The sequence below is a fragment of the Oncorhynchus mykiss genome, chromosome 9, assembly GCF_057628025.1.
Source record: "Oncorhynchus mykiss isolate SJ-2025 chromosome 9, ASM5762802v1, whole genome shotgun sequence".
Lineage (NCBI taxonomy): Eukaryota > Metazoa > Chordata > Actinopteri > Salmoniformes > Salmonidae > Oncorhynchus > Oncorhynchus mykiss.
Genome location: NC_143030.1, coordinates 3641382 through 3666799, shown reverse-complemented (window position 1 = coordinate 3666799; position 25418 = coordinate 3641382). Strand labels below are relative to the sequence as shown.

General features: G+C 41.0%; 1 protein-coding gene across 1 annotated transcript in view; it reads left to right on the top strand.

Annotated features, from left to right (window-relative positions):
- Nucleotides 1–242: 242 nt before the first annotated feature.
- LOC100135883 (proteasome subunit beta type-6) overlaps nucleotides 243–25418 on the top strand; it is a 94765-nt gene continuing 69589 nt past the window's right edge. Inside the window, exons 1-5 of the mRNA XM_036986995.2 lie at nucleotides 243–926; nucleotides 4506–4573; nucleotides 6458–6589; nucleotides 8136–8265; nucleotides 11622–11766. Coding sequence (XP_036842890.1) covers nucleotides 837–926; nucleotides 4506–4573; nucleotides 6458–6589; nucleotides 8136–8265; nucleotides 11622–11766 — 565 coding nt within the window. The 5' untranslated portion in view covers nucleotides 243–836. The remainder of the gene's footprint in view (nucleotides 927–4505; nucleotides 4574–6457; nucleotides 6590–8135; nucleotides 8266–11621; nucleotides 11767–25418) is intronic.

Genomic DNA, 25418 nt, shown 5'->3' with positions numbered 1-25418 from the left:
ATAAACCCCCAAAAACACTGGCTGTTGTTGACAAGCGTAGGCCTAATTCAGTTCAAATCCATATTATTAATATTTCATTCAGTGTTTGAAATTATGACCCCATCCCCAGTAGCCTAGTAGGCTATAATTGGGCAACGGAAGCACTTCTCACCTCGAAATTGCCTTGCTATTCATGTTAAATAAATTCGTCAGTAAATTTAAACTAAGCAAGCTGCCAAATCGTCCATTTTACATCTTGCCTAGGCTACTGTAGGCTATCTATTAGATGTCGGCCTATCGGTGGCTTTTGGCTGCCTGAATCTAGCTAGTACCAAACCATGGAAAAGTGGTTTGGTTAACTAGATGCAGTTAAACAAATGGCCTAATTACAGTTAACTATTTATAACGGTTTGTAGTCTTAACATCTGGCATATAATAACGGCTCAATTTCCAGAAAATAGCCTAACATTCGTTTTTTGAAGTTCAATAAGGGCAAATTATATTTTCTCTTGCGACATTCAAATACATTAGCTAGCAATAATTATTATTTTGATGGAAAAACGAATTTAGCTTCAAAGGTCGTTAGAAGTTAAATCGAGATTCCTTCTTAATTCGCTCGATAACGTTATAGAAAATGGGTTTATTGACTAAATGTGTCAACCTATCTCTTGCTGTTAAAAAAATCACAATGTAGGCTACTATTCAGACCTTGTGTGCAGCACTGTGAGATATCAGCTGATGTAAGAAGGGCTTTATAAATACATTTGATTTGAGTGCGGGTTTTGAGTAGTCAGAGGAAAAGCACATTTTAGCTTGACCTGGCAACCCTGGACGTTCACTAAATAAGTGGTTTCAAAATGGCGGCAGCAACGGCGATGCGGTTCGGTCAGCTCTCCTCCGGTAGCGACATGGCACCGGACTGGACCATGAAGGAAGTCAGCACCGGGGTAAGTGGTCCGCATGGTGTGGCTGAAACCGGTCCCGATAGGTTGTACCAGTGCAAAGTTAGCAAGTTGGCCAGAACTTTGTTACCCCCGCTGAATGAGACAGCACTTCTGGCGACAGTCATTGCTAGCTAAATTACTAATGATAGCCTCTCCATCAAACCAAGTTCATTCATTATCATTTCTAGCTATCTCATACAACTAATTTAGTTAAGTTGAGACCGTTGGCTAATGATTTTTGATTAGTTACGTTTGAGCAAAACTTCACCAAATATTTTATAAGTAAACCATGACAGACCACAGCCTGTCGTTTCTAATGGGAACAAGTCAGTCATAGTGGGCAGAGCCAAGCACTAGGTAGTGAGATCCTATTGGCCTGTTTTAACAGACATCTGCACATGTCCGTTCGGGAACGTCTACTCTGTGAAGTGCGCCTGTGCAAGAACTCGATTCGCCTTAGCGTACCTTCTAAACAACGCGATTTTAAAAATATTTTTGGGAAGGGTAAAGTCTACAAATCTTAGGGCGCTCTTTTCATAACACATTTTAGTTTTGGGAACAGAGGAGATCAAATGTTTCATAGATGTGAATGTCGGCCAAAAGCCTTGGTAGTGTAGTTCAGATCACCTTTTCAAAGCCCTGGTAGTGTCGTTCAGATCACCTTCTCAAAGCCCTGGTAGTGGTGTTCAGATCACCTCTCAAAGCCCTGGTAGTGTGTTCAGATCACCTCTCAAAGCCCTGGTAGTGGTGTTCAGATCACCTTCTCAAAGCCCTGGTAGTGGTGTTCAGATCACCTTCTCAAAGCCCTGGTAGTGTGTTCAGATCACCTCTCAAAGCCCTGGTAGTGGTGTTCAGATCACCTTCTCAAAGCCCTGGTAGTGGTGTTCAGATCACCTTCTCAAAGCCCTGGTAGTGGTGTTCAGATCACCTTCTCAAAGCCCTGGTAGTGGTGTTCAGATCACCTCTCAAAGCCCTGGTAGTGTTGTTCTGATTTCTATTACCAGAAGCATGTGAACAAGATGAAAACACACAGTGCATTCAGAAAGTTCTCTCTATGTTCTATATGTTAACCCTATATATTCTATATGTTAACCCTATATAACCCTATATATTCTATATGTTAACCCTATATATTCTATATGTTGACCCTATATAACCCTATATATTCTATATGTTAACCCTATATATTATATATGTTATCTATATAACCCTATATATTCTATATGTTGACCCTATATAACCCTATATATTCTATATGTTAACCCTATATAACCCTATATATTCTATATGTTAACCCTATATATTCTATATGTTGACCCTATATAACCCTATATATTCTATATGTTGACCCTATATAACCCTATATATTCTATATGTTAACCCTATATAACCCTATATATTCTATATGTTAACCCTATATATTCTATATGTTGACCCTATATAACCCTATATATTCTATATGTTGACCCTATATAACCCTATATATTCTATATGTTGACCCTATATAACCCTATATATTCTATATGTTAACCCTATATATTCTATATGTTAACCCTATATATTCTATATGTTAACCCTATATATTCTATATGTTGACCCTATATATTCTATATGTTAACCCTATATATTCTATATGTTAACCCTATATATTCTATATGTTGACCCTATATAACCCTATATATTCTATATGTTAACCCTATATATTCTATATGTTAACCCTATATATTCTATATGTTGACCCTATATAACCCTATATATTCTATATGTTAACCCTATATATTCTATATGTTAACCCTATATAACCCTATATATTCTATATGTTGACCCTATATAACCCTATATATTCTATATGTTAACCCTATATATTCTATATGTTGACCCTATATAACCCTATATATTCTATATGTTAACCCTATATAACCCTATATATTCTATATGTTAACCCTATATATTCTATATGTTGACCCTATATAACCCTATATATTCTATATGTTAACCCTATATAACCCTATATATTCTATATGTTGACCCTATATAACCCTATATATTCTAAATGTTGACCCTATATAACCCTATATATTCTATATGTTAACCCTATATAACCCTGTATATTCTATATGTCATCTATATAACCCTGTATATTCTATATGTTCTCTATATAACCCTATACATTCTATGTTAACCCTATATATTCTATGTTAACCCTATATAACCCTATATATTCTATATGTTCTATATATAACCCTATATATTATATATGTTCTCTATATTATTCTATATATTTTATATGTTCTCTATACAACCCTATATATTCTATATGTTAACCCTATATATTCTATATGTCAACCCTATATAACCCTATATATTCTATATGTTGACCCTATATAACCCTAGATATTCTATATGTTATCTATATAACCCTATATATTCTATATGTCGACCCTATATAACCCTATATATTCTATATGTTAACCCTATATATTCTATATGTTAACCCTATATAACCCTATATATTCTATATGTTCTCTATATAACCCTATATTCTATATGGTAACCCTATATAACCCCATATATTCTATATGTTCTCTATATAACCCTATATGTTAACCCTATATATAACCCTATATATTATATATGTTATCTATATAACCCTATATGTTCTCTATATAACCCTATATGTTAACCCTATATATTCTATATGTTAACCCTATATAACCCTATATATTATATGTTATCTATATAACCCTATATATTCTATATGTTCTCTATATAACCCTATATGTTAACCCTATATATTCTATATGTTAACCCTATATATTCTATATGCTATCCCTATATAACCCTATATAATATATATGTTCTCTATATAACCCTATATATTATATATGTTCTCTATATAATCCTATATATTATATATGTTAACCCTATATAACACAATATATTCTATATGTTCACTATATAACCCTATATATTATATATGTTAACCCTATATAACCCAATATATTCTATATGTTCTCTATATAACCCTATATATTTTATATGTTAACCCCATATAACCCTATATATTATATATGTTCTCTATATAACCCCATATATTATGTATGTTAACCCTATATATTATATATGTTAACCCTATATATTCTATATGTTCTCTATCTAACCCTATATAACCCTATATGTTCTCTATATAACCCTATATATTATTTATGTTATCTATATAACCCTATATATTATATATGTTCTCTATATAACCCTATATATTATTTATGTTATCTATATAACCCTATATATTATATATGTTCTCTATATAACCCTATATATTATATATTTTCTATATGTTCTCTATATAACCCTATATATTATATATATAACCCTATATATTATGTTAACCCCATATAACCCTATATATTCTATATGTTAACCCTATATATTATATATGTTATCTATATAACCCTATATATTATATATGTTAACCCTATATAACCCTATGTTTACATGTCTCTTTCTGTCTCTCTCTCTGTCTCTGTCTCTCTCTGTATCTCTGTCTCTCTCTCTTTCTGTCTCTCTCTCTTTCTCTTTCAGACCACCATTATGGCAGTGGAGTATGATGGAGGTGTGGTGATTGGTGCAGACTCCCGTACTACTACTGGGTGAGTTGTCTGTAACACAGAACCCAAACCGGCTGTGCCATCGTACATACACCAAACGCGACCACGACACGCAGGTTAAAATATCAAAACAAACTCTGAACCAATGATATTAATTTGGGGACAGGTTGAAAAGCATTAAACATTTATAGTAATTTAGCTAGGTAGCTTGCACTTGCTAGCTAATTTGTCCTATTTAGCTAGCTAATTTGTCCTGGGATATAAACATTGATTTGTTATTTTACCTAAAATGCACAAGCTTTCTACTCCGACAATTAATCCACACATAAAACGGTCAACCGAATCGTTTCTAGTCATCTCTCCTCCTTCCAGGCTTTTTCTTCTCTTGAATTTATATTGCGATTGACAACTTTCAGAAATTAGGTGCATTACTGCCACTGACCTCGTTCGTCTTCAGTCACCCATGTGGGTATAACCAATGAGGAGATGGCACGTGGGTACCTGCTTCTATAAACCAATGAGGAGATGGGAGAGGCAGGACTGGCGGCGTGATCTGCGTCAGAAATAAAACTGATTTCTATTTTAGCCCGTGGCAACGCAGACGATCGTTGGCGCACGTGACGCGAGCTGTGAAGTCAGCCCGTTAGGGATGTGACCATTATGATTGTCTCTCTCTCTCTCTCTCTCTGTCTCTCTGTCTCTCTGTCTCTGTCTCTCTGTCTCTGTCTGTCTGTCTCCCTCTGTCTGTCTGTGTGTCTGTGTCTCTCTCTCTCTCTCTCTCTCTCTCTCTGTCTCTCTCTCTCTCTTGCTGTCTCTGTCTCTCTGTCTCTCTCTCCTCTCTCTACTGTTTCTCTCTACTCTCTCTCTCTCTACTTTCTCTCTCTCTCTCTCTCTCTCTGTGTCTCTCTCTCTCACTGTCTCTCTCTCTCTCTCTCCTCTCTCTACTGTTTCTCTCTACTCTCTCTCTCTCTACTCTCTCTCTACTCTCTCTCTCTCTCTACTGTCTCTCTCTCTCTCTCCTGTCTCTCTACTGTCTCTCTCTCTACTGTCTCTCTCTCTCTCTACTGTCTCTCTCTCTCTCTCTCTCCACTGTCTATCTCTACTCTCTCTCCTCTCTCTCTCTCTCCTCTCTCTCTCTCTCTCTCTCTCCTCTCTCTACTGTTTCTCTCTACTCTCTCTCTCTCTACTCTCTCTCTACTCTCTCTCTCTCTCTACTGTCTCTCTCTCTCTCTCCTGTCTCTCTACTGTCTCTCTCTCTACTGTCTCTCTCTCTCTCTACTGTCTCTCTCTCTCTCTCCTGTCTCTCTACTGTCTCTCTCTACTGTCTCTCTCTCTCTCCACTGTCTCTCTTTACTGTCTCTCTCTCTCCACTGTCTCTCTCTCTCTCTCTCTCTCCACTGTCTCTCTGTGTCTGTCTGTCTCACTCACTCACTCACTCACTCACTCACTGAGATGTCTGTGTGTGTTAGGGATGTGACCATTATGGTATTTTGGCTAACAATTCATTTCCTACAAATGGCTACAGTTATTGTGATAGTTGTCATTTTTGTTGATGAGCTTGTAATGTATAAAGAAAAGACTGTCGTACCTAGTGATGAAACCCCTGTCTCCAAAACAAGTGGTTTGGACTTCTGGAAATGAAGCTTCTCCACCCAACAGTTCTGCTCGTAAAATGACCAACTTTATCCACTTCATGTAAAAATAATAAACTTCTATTGGATACACTACTACTACTATCTGCTAGAAAGTAAAGTTCACCCCCCCCCCCCACCTAAAGTCAATGTGTTAAGACCATTGTCATGATTATTTACACCTGATTGTTCATAATGGTTGGTTACACAACTGTACAATCATTCAGCCCTAGGGTGTGTATCTAACCGTCTCTCTCTCACCTCTCTCTGTCTCTGTCTCTCTCTCTGTCTCTAGGGCCTACATAGCCAACCGCGTGACAGACAAGTTGACTCCTATTCATGACAGAATCTTCTGCTGTCGGTCTGGTTCTGCTGCCGATACTCAGGCTATAGCTGATGTTGTTACCTACCAGCTGGGGTTCCACAGGTAGACTATATTTACAGTTCAACCACGTATCACAGCCGTATCAGTCATAGTACAAGTGGAATCAGTATGTTAGGTACACACTGTCCTCTACTGTATCCACACTACTGTAAAATACAACAGTATGTTAGGTACACACTGTCCTCTACTGCATCCACACTACTGTAAAATACAACAGAAAACAACAGTATGTTAGGTACACACTGTCCTCTACTGCATCCACACTACTGTAAAATACAACAGGATACAACAGTATGTTAGGTACACACTGTCCTCTACTGCATCCACACTACTGTAAAATACAACAGGAAACAACAGTATGTTAGGTACACACTGTCCTCTACTGCATCCACACTACTGTAAAATACAACAGGATACAACAGTATGTTAGGTACACACTGTCCTCTACTGCATCCACACTACTGTAAAATACAACAGGAAACAACAGTATGTTAGGTACACACTGTCCTCTACTGTATCCACACTACTGTAAAATACAACAGGAAACAACAGTATGTTAGGTACACACTGTCCTCTACTGCATCCACACTACTGTAAAATACAACAGAAAACAACAGTATGTTAGGTACACACTGTCCTCTACTGCATCCACACTACTGTAAAATACAACAGGATACAACAGTATGTTAGGTACACACTGTCCTCTACTGCATCCACACTACTGTAAAATACAACAGGAAACAACAGTATGTTAGGTACACACTGTCCTCTACTGTATCCACACTACTGTAAAATACAACAGGAAACAACAGTATGTTAGGTACACACTGTCCTCTACTGCATCCACACTACTGTAAAATACAACAGGAAACAACAGTATGTTAGGTACACACTGTCCTCTACTGTATCCACACTACTGTAAAATACAACAGGAAACAACAGTATGTTAGGTACACACTGTCCTCTACTGTATCCACACTACTGTAAAATACAACAGAAAACAACAGTATGTTAGGTACACACTGTCCTCTACTGCATCCACACTACTGTAAAATACAACAGGAAACAACAGTATGTTAGGTACACACTGTCCTCTACTGTATCCACACTACTGTAAAATACAACAGGATACAACAGTATGTTAGGTACACACTGTCCTCTACTGTATCCACACTACTGTAAAATACAACAGGAAACAACAGTATGTTAGGTACACACTGTCCTCTACTGCATCCACACTACTGTAAAATACAACAGGAAACAACAGTATGTTAGGTACACACTGTCCTCTACTGCATCCACACTACTGTAAAATACAACAGGAAACAACAGTATGTTAGGTACACACTGTCCTCTACTGCATCCACACTACTGTAAAATACAACAGGAAACAACAGTATGTTAGGTACACACTGTCCTCTACTGTATCCACACTACTGTAAAATACAACAGTATGTTAGGTACACACTGTCCTCTACTGCATCCACACTACTGTAAAATACAACAGGAAACAACAGTATGTTAGGTACACACTGTCCTCTACTGCATCCACACTACTGTAAAAATACTTCCTCCCTCTCTTCCCCAGTATTGAGCTGGATGAAGCCCCTTTGGTCCAGACAGCTGCCAATCTATTTAAGGCGTCCTGCTATAGGTACAGAGAGGAGCTGATGGCCGGGATCATCGTGGCGGGATGGGACAAGAGACGGGGAGGACAGGTTAGACTCTCCACTATAAGACACTACTCAGTACTTACTCTGTCCTTCTCTCTCTCCACTATCAGACACTACTCAATACTTACTCTGTCCTTCTCTCTCCACTAACATACACTACTCAATACTTACTCTCTCCACTATAAGACACTACTCAATACTTACTCTGTCCTTCTCTCTCTCCACTATCAGACACTACTCAGTACTTACTCTGTCCTTCTCTCTCTCCACTATCAGACACTACTCAGTACTTACTCTGTCCTTCTCTCTCTCCACTATCAGACACTACTCAATACTTACTCTGTCCTTCTCTCTCCACTATCAGACACTACTCAATACTTACTCTGTCCTTCTCTCTCTCCACTATCAGACACTACTCAGTACTTACTCTGTCCTTCTCTCTCTCCACTATCAGACACTACTCAGTACTTACTCTGTCCTTCTCTCTCTCCACTATAAGACACTACTCAGTACTTACTCTGTCCTTCTCTCTCTCCACTATCAGACACTACTCAATACTTACTCTGTCCTTCTCTCTCCACTATCAGACACTACTCAGTACTTACTCTCTCCACTATCAGACACTACTCAGTACTTACTCTCTCCACTATCAGACACTACTCAGTACTTACTCTCTCCACTATCAGACACTACTCAGTACTTACTCTCTCCACTATCAGACACTACTCAGTACTTACTCTCTCCACTATCAGACACTACTCAATGCTTACTCTGTCCTTCTCTCTCCACTACCAGACACTACTCAGTACTTACTCTCTCCACTATTAGACACTACTCAGTACTTACTCTCGCCACTATCAGACACTACTCAGTACTTACTCTCTCCACTATCAGACACTACTCAGTACTTACTCTCTCCACTATCAGACACTACTCAGTACTTACTCTCTCCACTATCAGACACTACTCAGTACTTACTCTCGCCACTATCAGACACTACTCAGTACTTACTCTCTCCACTATCAGACACTACTCAGTACTTACTCTCGCCACTATCAGACACTACTCAGTACTTACTCTCTCCACTATCAGACACTACTCAGTACTTACTCTGTCCTTCTCTCTCCACTATCAGACACTACTCAATACTTACTCTGTCCTTCTCCCTCCACTATCAGACACTACTCAGTAGGTACTCTGTCCTTCTCTGTCCACTATCAGACACTACTCAATACTTACTCTCTCCACTATCAGACACTGCTCAATACTTACTCTGTCCTTCTCCCTCCACTATCAGACACTACTCAATACTTACTCTCTCCACTATCAGACACTACTCAGTACTTACTCTCTCCACTATCAGACACTACTCAGTACTTACTCTCTCCACTATCAGACACTACTCAGTACTTACTCTCTCCACTATCAGACACTACTCAGTACTTACTCTCTCCACTATCAGACACTACTCAGTGGAGAGAGAGAAGGACAGAGTAAGTACTATCAGACACTACTCAGTACTTACTCTGTCCTTCTCTCTCTCCACTATCAGACACTACTCAATACTTACTCTGTCCTTCTCTCTCTCCACTATCAGACACTACTCAGTACTTACTCTGTCCTTCTCTCTCTCCACTATCAGACACTACTCAATACTTACTCTGTCCTTCTCTCTCCACTAACATACACTACTCAATACTTACTCTGCCCTTCTCTCTCCACTACTCAATACTTACTCTGTCCTTCTCCCTCCACTATCAGACACTACTCAATACTTACTCTCTCCACTATCAGACACTACTCAGTACTTACTCTCTCCACTATCAGACACTACTCAGTACTTACTCTGTCCTTCTCTCTCCACTATCAGACACTACTCAATACTTACTCTGTCCTTCTCCCTCCACTATCAGACACTACTCAGTAGGTACTCTGTCCTTCTCTGTCCACTATCAGACACTACTCAATACTTACTCTCTCCACTATCAGACACTGCTCAATACTTACTCTGTCCTTCTCCCTCCACTATCAGACACTACTCAATACTTACTCTCTCCACTATCAGACACTACTCAGTACTTACTCTCTCCACTATCAGACACTACTCAGTACTTACTCTCTCCACTATCAGACACTACTCAGTACTTACTCTCTCCACTATCAGACACTACTCAGTACTTACTCTCTCCACTATCAGACACTACTCAGTGGAGAGAGAGAAGGACAGAGTAAGTACTATCAGACACTACTCAGTACTTACTCTGTCCTTCTCTCTCTCCACTATCAGACACTACTCAATACTTACTCTGTCCTTCTCTCTCTCCACTATCAGACACTACTCAATACTTACTCTGTCATTCTCTCTCCACTATCAGACACTACTCAATACTTACTCTGTCCTTCTCTCTCTCCACTATCAGACACTACTCAGTACTTACTCTGTCCTTCTCTCTCTCCACTATCAGACACTACTCAATACTTACTCTGTCCTTCTCTCTCCACTAACATACACTACTCAATACTTACTCTGCCCTTCTCTCTCCACTACTCAATACTTACTCTGTCCTTCTCCCTCCACTATCAGACACTACTCAGTACTTACTCTCTCCACTATCAGACACTACTCAGTACTTACTCTCTCCACTATCAGACACTACTCAGTACTTACTCTCTCCACTATCAGACACTACTCAGTACTTACTCTGTCCTTCTCTCTCCACTATCAGACCCTACTCAGTACTTACTCTCTCCACTACCAGACACTACTCAATACTTACTCTGTCCTTCTCTCTCTCTTTCCTCTTGTCCAGTAGGATATATAGGTATGCTGGTCAGACAGCCTGTATCAGTCAGACCCTAACTCACTCACTCACTCACACACACACACACACACACACACACTCTCTCTTTTTTTCCGCTTCTCTCCCTGTTGATGGAATTTATATGAAGAGGGAGGATGGGGAGTAAGTCTCACGGAATCCCCTAATCTTTGTCGGCTGGGTAGCAGGACATTGTGTGCGTATGTTTGTGTGAATGTGTGTGCGTATGTTAGTGTGCGCGTGTGTGAATGTGTGTGTGAGTGTGTGCGTGCGTGCGAATGTGTGTGCGTGTGAATGTGTGTGCGTATGTTTGTGTGAATGTGTGTGCGTATGTTTGTGTGAATGTGTGTGAGTATATTTGTGTGAATGTGTGTGTGCATGAGAAGTCAGTATAAAATGAATTGTTTTGTACAACAGACCAGAACGTTCCCGTGAATAAACCTTATTGACTATTTTAGCTGGGCCTCCGTCTGTTTCATTTCAATCAGTATCTTACAAATCCTGATTAACAGACTGAGTAGTTTAATTGAATTGGTTTATGAACATTGAGAACATAATTCTCGCGACACTCCCCCCCCCCAGGTGTACACTGTCCCAGTAGGAGGTATGCTGGTCAGACAGCCTGTATCAGTTGGAGGGTCAGGATCCACCTATATCTATGGTTACATGGACTCCAACTACAAACCCAACATGACAAAGGACCAGTGTCTTCGCCTGGTATCTGGAGGTACAAACAAAACAAATCTTGTTCTTTGTTCAGTTTTGAGACTGGAGCGCATGCTACGGGTGGGTGTTGCTATGGTGACAAGTGAGCTGAGATAAGGTGGGGCTTTACCTAGCAAAGACTTATAGATGACCTGGAGCCAGTGGGTTTGGCAACGAATATGAAGTGAGGGCCAGCCGACTAGAGCACACAGGTCGCAGTGGTGGGTAGTATATGGGGCTTTGGTGACAACACGGATGTCACTGTGATAGACTGCATCCAATTAGCTGAGTAGAGTGATGGAGGCTATTTTATAAATGACATCACTGAAGTCAAGGATCGGTAGGATAGTCAGTTTTACGAGGGTATGTTTGGCAGCATGAGTGAAGGATGCTTTGTTGCGATATAGGAAGACGGTTTTAGATTGGAGATGCTTAATGTGAGTCTGGAAGGAGACATCCAGGTATTTGTAGTTGTCCACATATTCTAGGCCAGATGTGTGACAAACAGGTGCTGTTAGATTACAGTATTATAATTTTTCTGACCGTTTGGAACAGTGTAAACAACACTAAATAAATTCTAAGTAATAACAGAGTGTTCTAACGGAAATACATATTTAAAGCTTTTATTACATTAAAAAAATATAAAAAACTGCTTTATTATTATTATTATTATTATATTAACTGTTTTATAATAGTAACTATATTAACTTGTTAACTTATATTAACTATAATATTATATTAACTTGTTAACTTAAATTAACTATAATTAAATGAACTATAATATTATATTAACTATAATATTATATTAACTTGTTAACTTATATTAACTTGTTAACTTATATTAACTATAATATTATATTAACTTGTTAACTTAAATTAACTATAATTAAATGAACTATAATATTATATTAACTATAATATTATATTAACTTGTTAACTTATATTAACTTGTTAACTTATATTAACTATACCATTATATTAACTTGTTAACTTAAATTAACTATAATTAAATGAACTATATTATTATATTAACTATAATTAAATGAACTATATTATTATATTCACTGCATTATTATTATTTTGTATTTTCACCCCTTTTCTCCTCCCCAATTTCGTGGTTTCCACTTATTATTATATTAACAGTATTGTTATATTGTTATATTACCTGCATCATGATTATATTAGCTATTATTATATGAACTATTATGATTATATTAGCTATTATTATATGAACTATTATGATTATATTAGCTATTATTATATTAACTGTTATCATGTTAACTATATTATCCCCCGACAGCCCTGTCCCTGTTATCATGTTAACTATATTATTCCCCCGACAGCCCTGTCCCTGTTATCATGTTAACTATATTATTCCCCCGACAGCCCTGTTATCATGTTAACTATATTATCCCCCCGACAGCCCTGTCCCTGTTATCATGTTAACTATATTATTCCCCCGACAGCCCTGTTATCATGTTAACTATATTATCCCCCCGACAGCCCTGTCCCTGTTATCATGTTAACTATATTATCCCCCCGACAGCCCTGTCCCTGTTATCATGTTAACTATATTATCCCCCGACAGCCCTGTTATCATGTTAACTATATTATTCCCCCGACAGCCCTGTCCCTGTTATCATGTTAACTATATTATCCCCCCGACAGCCCTGTCCCTGTTATCATGTTAACTATATTATTCCCCCGACAGCCCTGTTATCATGTTAACTATATTATTCCCCCGACAGCCCTGTCCCTGTTATCATGTTAACTATATTATCCCCCCGACAGCCCTGTCCCTGTTATCATGTTAACTATATTATCCCCCCGACAGCCCTGTTATCATGTTAACTATATTATCCCCCCGACAGCCCTGTCCCTGTTATCATGTTAACTATATTATTCCCCCGACAGCCCTGTCCCTGTTATCATGTTAACTATATTATCCCCCCGACAGCCCTGTCCCTGTTATCATGTTAACTATATTATCCCCCCGACAGCCCTGTCCCTGTTATCATGTTAACTATATTATTCCCCCGACAGCCCTGTCCCTGTTATCATGTTAACTATATTATCCCCCGACAGCCCTGTCCCTGTTATCATGTTAACTATATTATCCCCCGACAGCCCTGTTATCATGTTAACTATATTATCCCCCCGACAGCCCTGTCCCTGTTATCATGTTAACTATATTATCCCCCCGACAGCCCTGTCCCTGTTATCATGTTAACTATATTATTCCCCCGACAGCCCTGTCCCTGTTATCATGTTAACTATATTATCCCCCGACAGCCCTGTTATCATGTTAACTATATTATCCCCCCGACAGCCCTGTCCCTGTTATCATGTTAACTATATTATCCCCCCGACAGCCCTGTCCCTGTTATCATGTTAACTATATTATTCCCCTGACAGCCCTGTCCCTGTTATCATGTTAACTATATTATCCCCCCGACAGCCCTGTCCCTGTTATCATGTTAACTATATTATTCCCCCGACAGCCCTGTCCCTGTTATCATGTTAACTATATTATCCCCCCGACAGCCCTGTTATCATGTTAACTATATTATCCCCCCGACAGCCCTGTTATCATGTTAACTATATTATCCCCCCGACAGCCCTGTCCCTGTTATCATGTTAACTATATTATTCCCCCGACAGCCCTGTTATCATGTTAACTATATTATCCCCCCGACAGCCCTGTCCCTGTTATCATGTTAACTATATTATTCCCCCGACAGCCCTGTTATCATGTTAACTATATTATCCCCCCGACAGCCCTGTCCCTGTTATCATGTTAACTATATTATTCCCCCGACAGCCCTGTCCCTGTTATCATGTTAACTATATTATCCCCCCGACAGCCCTGTTATCATGTTAACTATATTATTCCCCCGACAGCCCTGTCCCTGTTATCATGTTAACTATATTATTCCCCTGACAGCCCTGTCCCTGTTATCATGTTAACTATATTATCCCCCCGACAGCCCTGTCCCTGTTATCATGTTAACTATATTATTCCCCTGACAGCCCTGTCCCTGTTATCATGTTAACTATATTATCCCCCCGACAGCCCTGTCCCTGTTATCATGTTAACTATATTATCCCCCCGACAGCCCTGTCCCTGTTATCATGTTAACTATATTATTCCCCCGACAGCCCTGTTATCATGTTAACTATATTATTCCCCCGACAGCCCTGTTATCATGTTAACTATATTATCCCCCCGACAGCCCTGTCCCTGTTATCATGTTAACTATATTATTCCCCCGACAGCCCTGTCCCTGTTATCATGTTAACTATATTATCCCCCCGACAGCCCTGTCCCTGTTATCATGTTAACTATATTATTCCCCCGACAGCCCTGTTATCATGTTAACTATATTATCCCCCCGACAGCCCTGTCCCTGTTATCATGTTAACTATATTATCCCCCCGACAGCCCTGTCCCTGTTATCATGTTAACTATATTATTCCCCCGACAGCCCTGTCCCTGTTATCATGTTAACTATATTATTCCCCCGACAGCCCTGTCCCTGTTATCATGTTAACTATATTATCCCCCCGACAGCCCTGTCCCTGTTATCATGTTAACTATATTATTCCCCCGACAGCCCTGTCCCTGTTATCATGTTAACTATATTATCCCCCGACAGCCCTGTTATCATGTTAACTATATTATCCCCCCGACAGCCCTGTTATCATGTTAACTATATTATCCCCCCGACAGCCCTGTTATCATGTTAACTATATTATTCCCCCGACAGCCCTGTTATCATGTTAACTATATTATCCCCCCGACAGCCCTGTCCCTGTTATCATGTTAACTATATTATTCCCCCGACAGCCCTGTTATCATGTTAACTATATTATCCCCCCGACAGCCCTGTTATCATGTTAACTATATTATTCCCCCGACAGCCCTGTTATCATGTTAACTATATTATCCCCCCGACAGCCCTGTCCCTGTTATCATGTTAACTATATTATTCCCCCGACAGCCCTGTCCCTGTTATCATGTTAACTATATTATCCCCCCGACAGCCCTGTCCCTGTTATCATGTTAACTATATTATTCCCCCGACAGCCCTGTCCCTGTTATCATGTTAACTATATTATCCCCCCGACAGCCCTGTCCCTGTTATCATGTTAACTATATTATTCCCCCGACAGCCCTGTCCCTGTTATCATGTTAACTATATTATCCCCCGACAGCCCTGTTATCATGTTAACTATATTATCCCCCCGACAGCCCTGTTATCATGTTAACTATATTATCCCCCCGACAGCCCTGTTATCATGTTAACTATATTATTCCCCCGACAGCCCTGTTATCATGTTAACTATATTATCCCCCCGACAGCCCTGTCCCTGTTATCATGTTAACTATATTATTCCCCCGACAGCCCTGTTATCATGTTAACTATATTATCCCCCCGACAGCCCTGTTATCATGTTAACTATATTATTCCCCCGACAGCCCTGTTATCATGTTAACTATATTATCCCCCCGACAGCCCTGTCCCTGTTATCATGTTAACTATATTATCCCCCCGACAGCCCTGTCCCTGTTATCATGTTAACTATATTATCCCCCCGACAGCCCTGTCCCTGTTATCATGTTAACTATATTATCCCCCCGACAGCCCTGTCCCTGTTATCATGTTAACTATATTATCCCCCCGACAGCCCTGTCCCTGTTATCATGTTAACTATATTATTCCCCCGACAGCCCTGTTATCATGTTAACTATATTATCCCCCCGACAGCCCTGTCCCTGTTATCATGTTAACTATATTATCCCCCCGACAGCCCTGTCCCTGTTATCATGTTAACTATATTATCCCCCCGACAGCCCTGTCCCTGTTATCATGTTAACTATATTATTCCCCCGACAGCCCTGTTATCATGTTAACTATATTATTTCCCCGACAGCCCTGTTATCATGTTAACTATATTATCCCCCCGACAGCCCTGTTATCATGTTAACTATATTATTCCCCCGACAGCCCTGTTATCATGTTAACTATATTATCCCCCGACAGCCCTGTCCCTGTTATCATGTTAACTATATTATCCCCCGACAGCCCTGTCCCTGTTATCATGTTAACTATATTATCCCCCCGACAGCCCTGTTATCATGTTAACTATATTATCCCCCCGACAGCCCTGTCCCTGTTATCATGTTAACTATATTATTCCCCCGACAGCCCTGTCTGTCCCTGTTATCATGTTAACTATATTATCCCCCGACAGCCCTGTTATCATGTTAACTATATTATCCCCCGACAGCCCTGTCCCTGTTATCATGTTAACTATATTATCCCCCGACAGCCCTGTTATCATGTTAACTATATTATCCCCCGACAGCCCTGTCCCTGTTATCATGTTAACTATATTATCCCCCGACAGCCCTGTCCCTGTTATCATGTTAACTATATTATCCCCCCGACAGCCCTGTTATCATGTTAACTATATTATCCCCCCGACAGCCCTGTTATCATGTTAACTATATTATTCCCCCGACAGCCCTGTCCCTGTTATCATGTTAACTATATTATCCCCCCGACAGCCCTGTCCCTGTTATCATGTTAACTATATTATTCCCCCGACAGCCCTGTCCCTGTTATCATGTTAACTATATTATCCCCCGACAGCCCTGTCCCTGTTATCATGTTAACTATATTATTCCCCCGACAGCCCTGTTATCATGTTAACTATATTATCCCCCCGACAGCCCTGTTATCATGTTAACTATATTATCCCCCCGACAGCCCTGTCCCTGTTATCATGTTAACTATATTATCCCCCGACAGCCCTGTTATCATGTTAACTATATTATCCCCCGACAGCCCTGTCCCTGTTATCATGTTAACTATATTATCCCCCCGACAGCCCTGTCCCTGTTATCATGTTAACTATATTATCCCCCCGACAGCCCTGTCCCTGTTATCATGTTAACTATATTATTCCCCCGACAGCCCTGTTATCATGTTAACTATATTATCCCCCCGACAGCCCTGTCCCTGTTATCATGTTAACTATATTATTCCCCCGACAGCCCTGTTATCATGTTAACTATATTATCCCCCCGACAGCCCTGTTATCATGTTAACTATATTATTCCCCCGACAGCCCTGTTATCATGTTAACTATATTATTCCCCCGACAGCCCTGTCCCTGTTATCATGTTAACTATATTATCCCCCCGACAGCCCTGTCCCTGTTATCATGTTAACTATATTATTCCCCCGACAGCCCTGTCCCTGTTATCATGTTAACTATATTATTCCCCCGACAGCCCTGTCCCTGTTATCATGTTAACTATATTATTCCCCCGACAGCCCTGTTATCATGTTAACTATATTATTCCCCCGACAGCCCTGTCCCTGTTATCATGTTAACTATATTATCCCCCCGACAGCCCTGTCCCTGTTATCATGTTAACTATATTATCCCCCCGACAGCCCTGTCCCTGTTATCATGTTAACTATATTATCCCCCCGACAGCCCTGTCCCTGTTATCATGTTAACTATATTATTCCCCCGACAGCCCTGTTATCATGTTAACTATATTATCCCCCCGACAGCCCTGTCCCTGTTATCATGTTAACTATATTATCCCCCCGACAGCCCTGTTATCATGTTAACTATATTATTCCCCCGACAGCCCTGTTATCATGTTAACTATATTATTCCCCCGACAGCCCTGTCCCTGTTATCATGTTAACTATATTATTCCCCCGACAGCCCTGTCCCTGTTATCATGTTAACTATATTATTCCCCCGACAGCCCTGTTATCATGTTAACTATATTATTCCCCCGACAGCCCTGTTATCATGTTAACTATATTATTCCCCCGACAGCCCTGTTATCATGTTAACTATATTATTCCCCCGACAGCCCTGTCCCTGTTATCATGTTAACTATATTATCCCCCCGACAGCCCTGTCCCTGTTATCATGTTAACTATATTATCCCCCCGACAGCCCTGTCCCTGTTATCATGTTAACTATATTATTCCCCCGACAGCCCTGTTATCATGTTAACTATATTATTCCCCCGACAGCCCTGTCCCTGTTATCATGTTAACTATATTATCCCCCCGACAGCCCTGTCCCTGTTATCATGTTAACTATATTATCCCCCCGACAGCCCTGTTATCATGTTAACTATATTATCCCCCCGACAGCCCTGTCCCTGTTATCATGTTAACTATATTATCCCCCCGACAGCCCTGTTATCATGTTAACTATATTATCCCCCCGACAGCCCTGTTATCATGTTAACTATATTATTCCCCCGACAGCCCTGTCCCTGTTATCATGTTAACTATATTATCCCCCCGACAGCCCTGTCCCTGTTATCATGTTAACTATATTATTCCCCCGACAGCCCTGTCCCTGTTATCATGTTAACTATATTATCCCCCCGACAGCCCTGTTATCATGTTAACTATATTATTCCCCCGACAGCCCTGTTATCATGTTAACTATATTATCCCCCCGACAGCCCTGTCCCTGTTATCATGTTAACTATATTATTCCCCCGACAGCCCTGTCCCTGTTATCATGTTAACTATATTATCCCCCCGACAGCCCTGTCCCTGTTATCATGTTAACTATATTATTCCCCCGACAGCCCTGTTATCATGTTAACTATATTATCCCCCCGACAGCCCTGTTATCATGTTAACTATATTATCCCCCCGACAGCCCTGTTATCATGTTAACTATATTATTCCCCCGACAGCCCTGTCCCTGTTATCATGTTAACTATATTATTCCCCCGACAGCCCTGTTATCATGTTAACTATATTATCCCCCCGACAGCCCTGTCCCTGTTATCATGTTAACTATATTATTCCCCCGACAGCCCTGTTATCATGTTAACTATATTATCCCCCCGACAGCCCTGTCCCTGTTATCATGTTAACTATATTATCCCCCCGACAGCCCTGTCCCTGTTATCATGTTAACTATATTATTCCCCCGACAGCCCTGTCCCTGTTATCATGTTAACTATATTATTCCCCCGACAGCCCTGTCCCTGTTATCATGTTAACTATATTATTCCCCCGACAGCCCTGTTATCATGTTAACTATATTATCCCCCCGACAGCCCTGTTATCATGTTAACTATATTATCCCCCCGACAGCCCTGTCCCTGTTATCATGTTAACTATATTATCCCCCCGACAGCCCTGTTATCATGTTAACTATATTATCCCCCCGACAGCCCTGTCCCTGTTATCATGTTAACTATATTATTCCCCCGACAGCCCTGTCCCTGTTATCATGTTAACTATATTATCCCCCCGACAGCCCTGTCCCTGTTATCATGTTAACTATATTATTCCCCCGACAGCCCTGTTATCATGTTAACTATATTATCCCCCCGACAGCCCTGTTATCATGTTAACTATATTATCCCCCCGACAGCCCTGTTATCATGTTAACTATATTATCCCCCCGACAGCCCTGTCCCTGTTATCATGTTAACTATATTATCCCCCCGACAGCCCTGTCCCTGTTATCATGTTAACTATATTATTCCCCCGACAGCCCTGTCCCTGTTATCATGTTAACTATATTATTCCCCCGACAGCCCTGTTATCATGTTAACTATATTATTCCCCCGACAGCCCTGTTATCATGTTAACTATATTATCCCCCCGACAGCCCTGTCCCTGTTATCATGTTAACTATATTATTCCCCCGACAGCCCTGTTATCATGTTAACTATATTATCCCCCCGACAGCCCTGTTATCATGTTAACTATATTATCCCCCCGACAGCCCTGTTATCATGTTAACTATATTATCCCCCCGACAGCCCTGTCCCTGTTATCATGTTAACTATATTATCCCCCCGACAGCCCTGTCCCTGTTATCATGTTAACTATATTATTCCCCCGACAGCCCTGTCCCTGTTATCATGTTAACTATATTATTCCCCCGACAGCCCTGTTATCATGTTAACTATATTATCCCCCCGACAGCCCTGTCCCTGTTATCATGTTAACTATATTATCCCCCCGACAGCCCTGTCCCTGTTATCATGTTAACTATATTATTCCCCCGACAGCCCTGTTATCATGTTAACTATATTATCCCCCCGACAGCCCTGTCCCTGTTATCATGTTAACTATATTATTCCCCCGACAGCCCTGTTATCATGTTAACTATATTATTCCCCCGACAGCCCTGTTATCATGTTAACTATATTATCCCCCCGACAGCCCTGTCCCTGTTATCATGTTAACTATATTATTCCCCCGACAGCCCTGTCCCTGTTATCATGTTAACTATATTATCCCCCCGACAGCCCTGTCCCTGTTATCATGTTAACTATATTATTCCCCCGACAGCCCTGTTATCATGTTAACTATATTATCCCCCCGACAGCCCTGTCCCTGTTATCATGTTAACTATATTATTCCCCCGACAGCCCTGTTATCATGTTAACTATATTATCCCCCCGACAGCCCTGTCCCTGTTATCATGTTAACTATATTATTCCCCCGACAGCCCTGTCCCTGTTATCATGTTAACTATATTATCCCCCGACAGCCCTGTTATCATGTTAACTATATTATTCCCCTGACAGCCCTGTCCCTGTTATCATGTTAACTATATTATCCCCCCGACAGCCCTGTCCCTGTTATCATGTTAACTATATTATCCCCCCGACAGCCCTGTCCCTGTTATCATGTTAACTATATTATCCCCCCGACAGCCCTGTCCCTGTTATCATGTTAACTATATTATCCCCCCGACAGCCCTGTCCCTGTTATCATGTTAACTATATTATCCCCCCGACAGCCCTGTTATCATGTTAACTATATTATTCCCCCGACAGCCCTGTTATCATGTTAACTATATTATCCCCCCGACAGCCCTGTCCCTGTTATCATGTTAACTATATTATCCCCCCGACAGCCCTGTCCCTGTTATCATGTTAACTATATTATTCCCCCGACAGCCCTGTCCCTGTTATCATGTTAACTATATTATTCCCCCGACAGCCCTGTCCCTGTTATCATGTTAACTATATTATCCCCCCGACAGCCCTGTCCCTGTTATCATGTTAACTATATTATTCCCCCGACAGCCCTGTTATCATGTTAACTATATTATCCCCCCGACAGCCCTGTTATCATGTTAACTATATTATCCCCCCGACAGCCCTGTCCCTGTTATCATGTTAACTATATTATCCCCCCGACAGCCCTGTCCCTGTTATCATGTTAACTATATTATTCCCCCGACAGCCCTGTCCCTGTTATCATGTTAACTATATTATCCCCCCGACAGCCCTGTCCCTGTTATCATGTTAACTATATTATCCCCCCGACAGCCCTGTCCCTGTTATCATGTTAACTATATTATTCCCCTGACAGCCCTGTTATCATGTTAACTATATTATTCCCCCGACAGCCCTGTCCCTGTTATCATGTTAACTATATTATCCCCCCGACAGCCCTGTTATCATGTTAACTATATTATCCCCCCGACAGCCCTGTCCCTGTTATCATGTTAACTATATTATCCCCCCGACAGCCCTGTCCCTGTTATCATGTTAACTATATTATCCCCCCGACAGCCCTGTTATCATGTTAACTATATTATTCCCCCGACAGCCCTGTTATCATGTTAACTATATTATCCCCCCGACAGCCCTGTCCCTGTTATCATGTTAACTATATTATCCCCCCGACAGCCCTGTCCCTGTTATCATGTTAACTATATTATTCCCCCGACAGCCCTGTCCCTGTTATCATGTTAACTATATTATTCCCCCGACAGCCCTGTCCCTGTTATCATGTTAACTATATTATCCCCCCGACAGCCCTGTTATCATGTTAACTATATTATTCCCCCGACAGCCCTGTTATCATGTTAACTATATTATCCCCCCGACAGCCCTGTTATCATGTTAACTATATTATCCCCCCGACAGCCCTGTTATCATGTTAACTATATTATCCCCCCGACAGCCCTGTCCCTGTTATCATGTTAACTATATTATTCCCCCGACAGCCCTGTTATCATGTTAACTATATTATCCCCCCGACAGCCCTGTTATCATGTTAACTATATTATTCCCCCGACAGCCCTGTCCCTGTTATCATGTTAACTATATTATCCCCCCGACAGCCCTGTCCCTGTTATCATGTTAACTATATTATCCCCCCGACAGCCCTGTTATCATGTTAACTATATTATTCCCCCGACAGCCCTGTTATCATGTTAACTATATTATTCCCCCGACAGCCCTGTCCCTGTTATCATGTTAACTATATTATCCCCCCGACAGCCCTGTCCCTGTTATCATGTTAACTATATTATTCCCCCGACAGCCCTGTTATCATGTTAACTATATTATTCCCCCGACAGCCCTGTCCCTGTTATCATGTTAACTATATTATCCCCCCGACAGCCCTGTCCCTGTTATCATGTTAACTATATTATCCCCCCGACAGCCCTGTCCCTGTTATCATGTTAACTATATTATCCCCCCGACAGCCCTGTCCCTGTTATCATGTTAACTATATTATTCCCCCGACAGCCCTGTTATCATGTTAACTATATTATCCCCCCGACAGCCCTGTTATCATGTTAACTATATTATCCCCCCGACAGCCCTGTCCCTGTTATCATGTTAACTATATTATTCCCCCGACAGCCCTGTTATCATGTTAACTATATTATCCCCCCGACAGCCCTGTTATCATGTTAACTATATTATCCCCCCGACAGCCCTGTTATCATGTTAACTATATTATTCCCCCGACAGCCCTGTTATCATGTTAACTATATTATCCCCCCGACAGCCCTGTTATCATGTTAACTATATTATTCCCCCGACAGCCCTGTTATCATGTTAACTATATTATTCCCCCGACAGCCCTGTTATCATGTTAACTATATTATCCCCCCGACAGCCCTGTTATCATGTTAACTATATTATCCCCCCGACAGCCCTGTTATCATGTTAACTATATTATCCCCCCGACAGCCCTGTTATCATGTTAACTATATTATCCCCCCGACAGCCCTGTTATCATGTTAACTATATTATCCCCCCGACAGCCCTGTTATCATGTTAACTATATTATTCCCCCGACAGCCCTGTTATCATGTTAACTATATTATCCCCCCGACAGCCCTGTTATCATGTTAACTATATTATCCCCCCGACAGCCCTGTTATCATGTTAACTATATTATCCCCCCGACAGCCCTGTTGTCATGTTAACTATATTATCCCCCCGACAGCCCTGTCCCTGTTATCATGTTAACTATATTATTCCCCCGACAGCCCTGTTATCATGTTAACTATATTATCCCTCCGACAGCCCTGTTATCATGTTAACTATATTATCCCTCCGACAGCCCTGTTGTCATGTTAACTATATTATCCCCCCGACAGCCCTGTTGTCATGTTAACTATATTATCCCCCCGACAGCCCTGTCCCTGTTATCATGTTAACTATATTATCCCCCCGACAGCCCTGTTATCATGTTAACTATATTATTCCCCCGACAGCCCTGTTATCATGTTAACTATATTATCCCTCCGACAGCCCTGTTATCATGTTAACTATATTATTCCCCCGACAGCCCTGTTATCATGTTAACTATATTATCCCTCCGACAGCCCTGTTATCATGTTAACTATATTATCCCCCCGACAGCCCTGTTGTCATGTTAACTATATTATCCCCCCGACAGCCCTGTCCCTGTTATCATGTTAACTATATTATCCCCCCGACAGCCCTGTTATCATGTTAACTATATTATCCCTCCGACAGCCCTGTCCCTGTTATCATGTTAACTATATTATCCCCCCGACAGCCCTGTCCCTGTTATCATGTTAACTATATTATCCCCCCGACAGCCCTGTTATCATGTTAACTATATTATTCCCCCGACAGCCCTGTCCCTGTTATCATGTTAACTATATTATTCCCCCGACAGCCCTGTTATCATGTTAACTATATTATCCCCCCGACAGCCCTGTCCCTGTTATCATGTTAACTATATTATCCCCCGACAGCCCTGTCCCTGTTATCATGTTAACTATATTATCCCCCCGACAGCCCTGTCCCTGTTATCATGTTAACTATATTATCCCCCCGACAGCCCTGTTATCATGTTAACTATATTATCCCCCCGACAGCCCTATCCCTGTTATCATGTTAACTATATTATCCCCCCGACAGCCCTGTTATCATGTTAACTATATTATTCCCCCGACAGCCCTGTCCCTGTTATCATGTTAACTATATTATCCCCCCGACAGCCCTGTCCCTGTTATCATGTTAACTATATTATCCCCCCGACAGCCCTGTCCCTGTTATCATGTTAACTATATTATTCCCCCGACAGCCCTGTTATCATGTTAACTATATTATCCCCCCGACAGCCCTGTTATCATGTTAACTATATTATCCCCCCGACAGCCCTGTTATCATGTTAACTATATTATCCCCCCGACAGCCCTGTTATCATGTTAACTATATTATCCCCCCGACAGCCCTGTTATCATGTTAACTATATTATCCCCCCGACAGCCCTGTCCCTGTTATCATGTTAACTATATTATCCCCCCGACAGCCCTGTCCCTGTTATCATGTTAACTATATTATCCCCCCGACAGCCCTGTCCC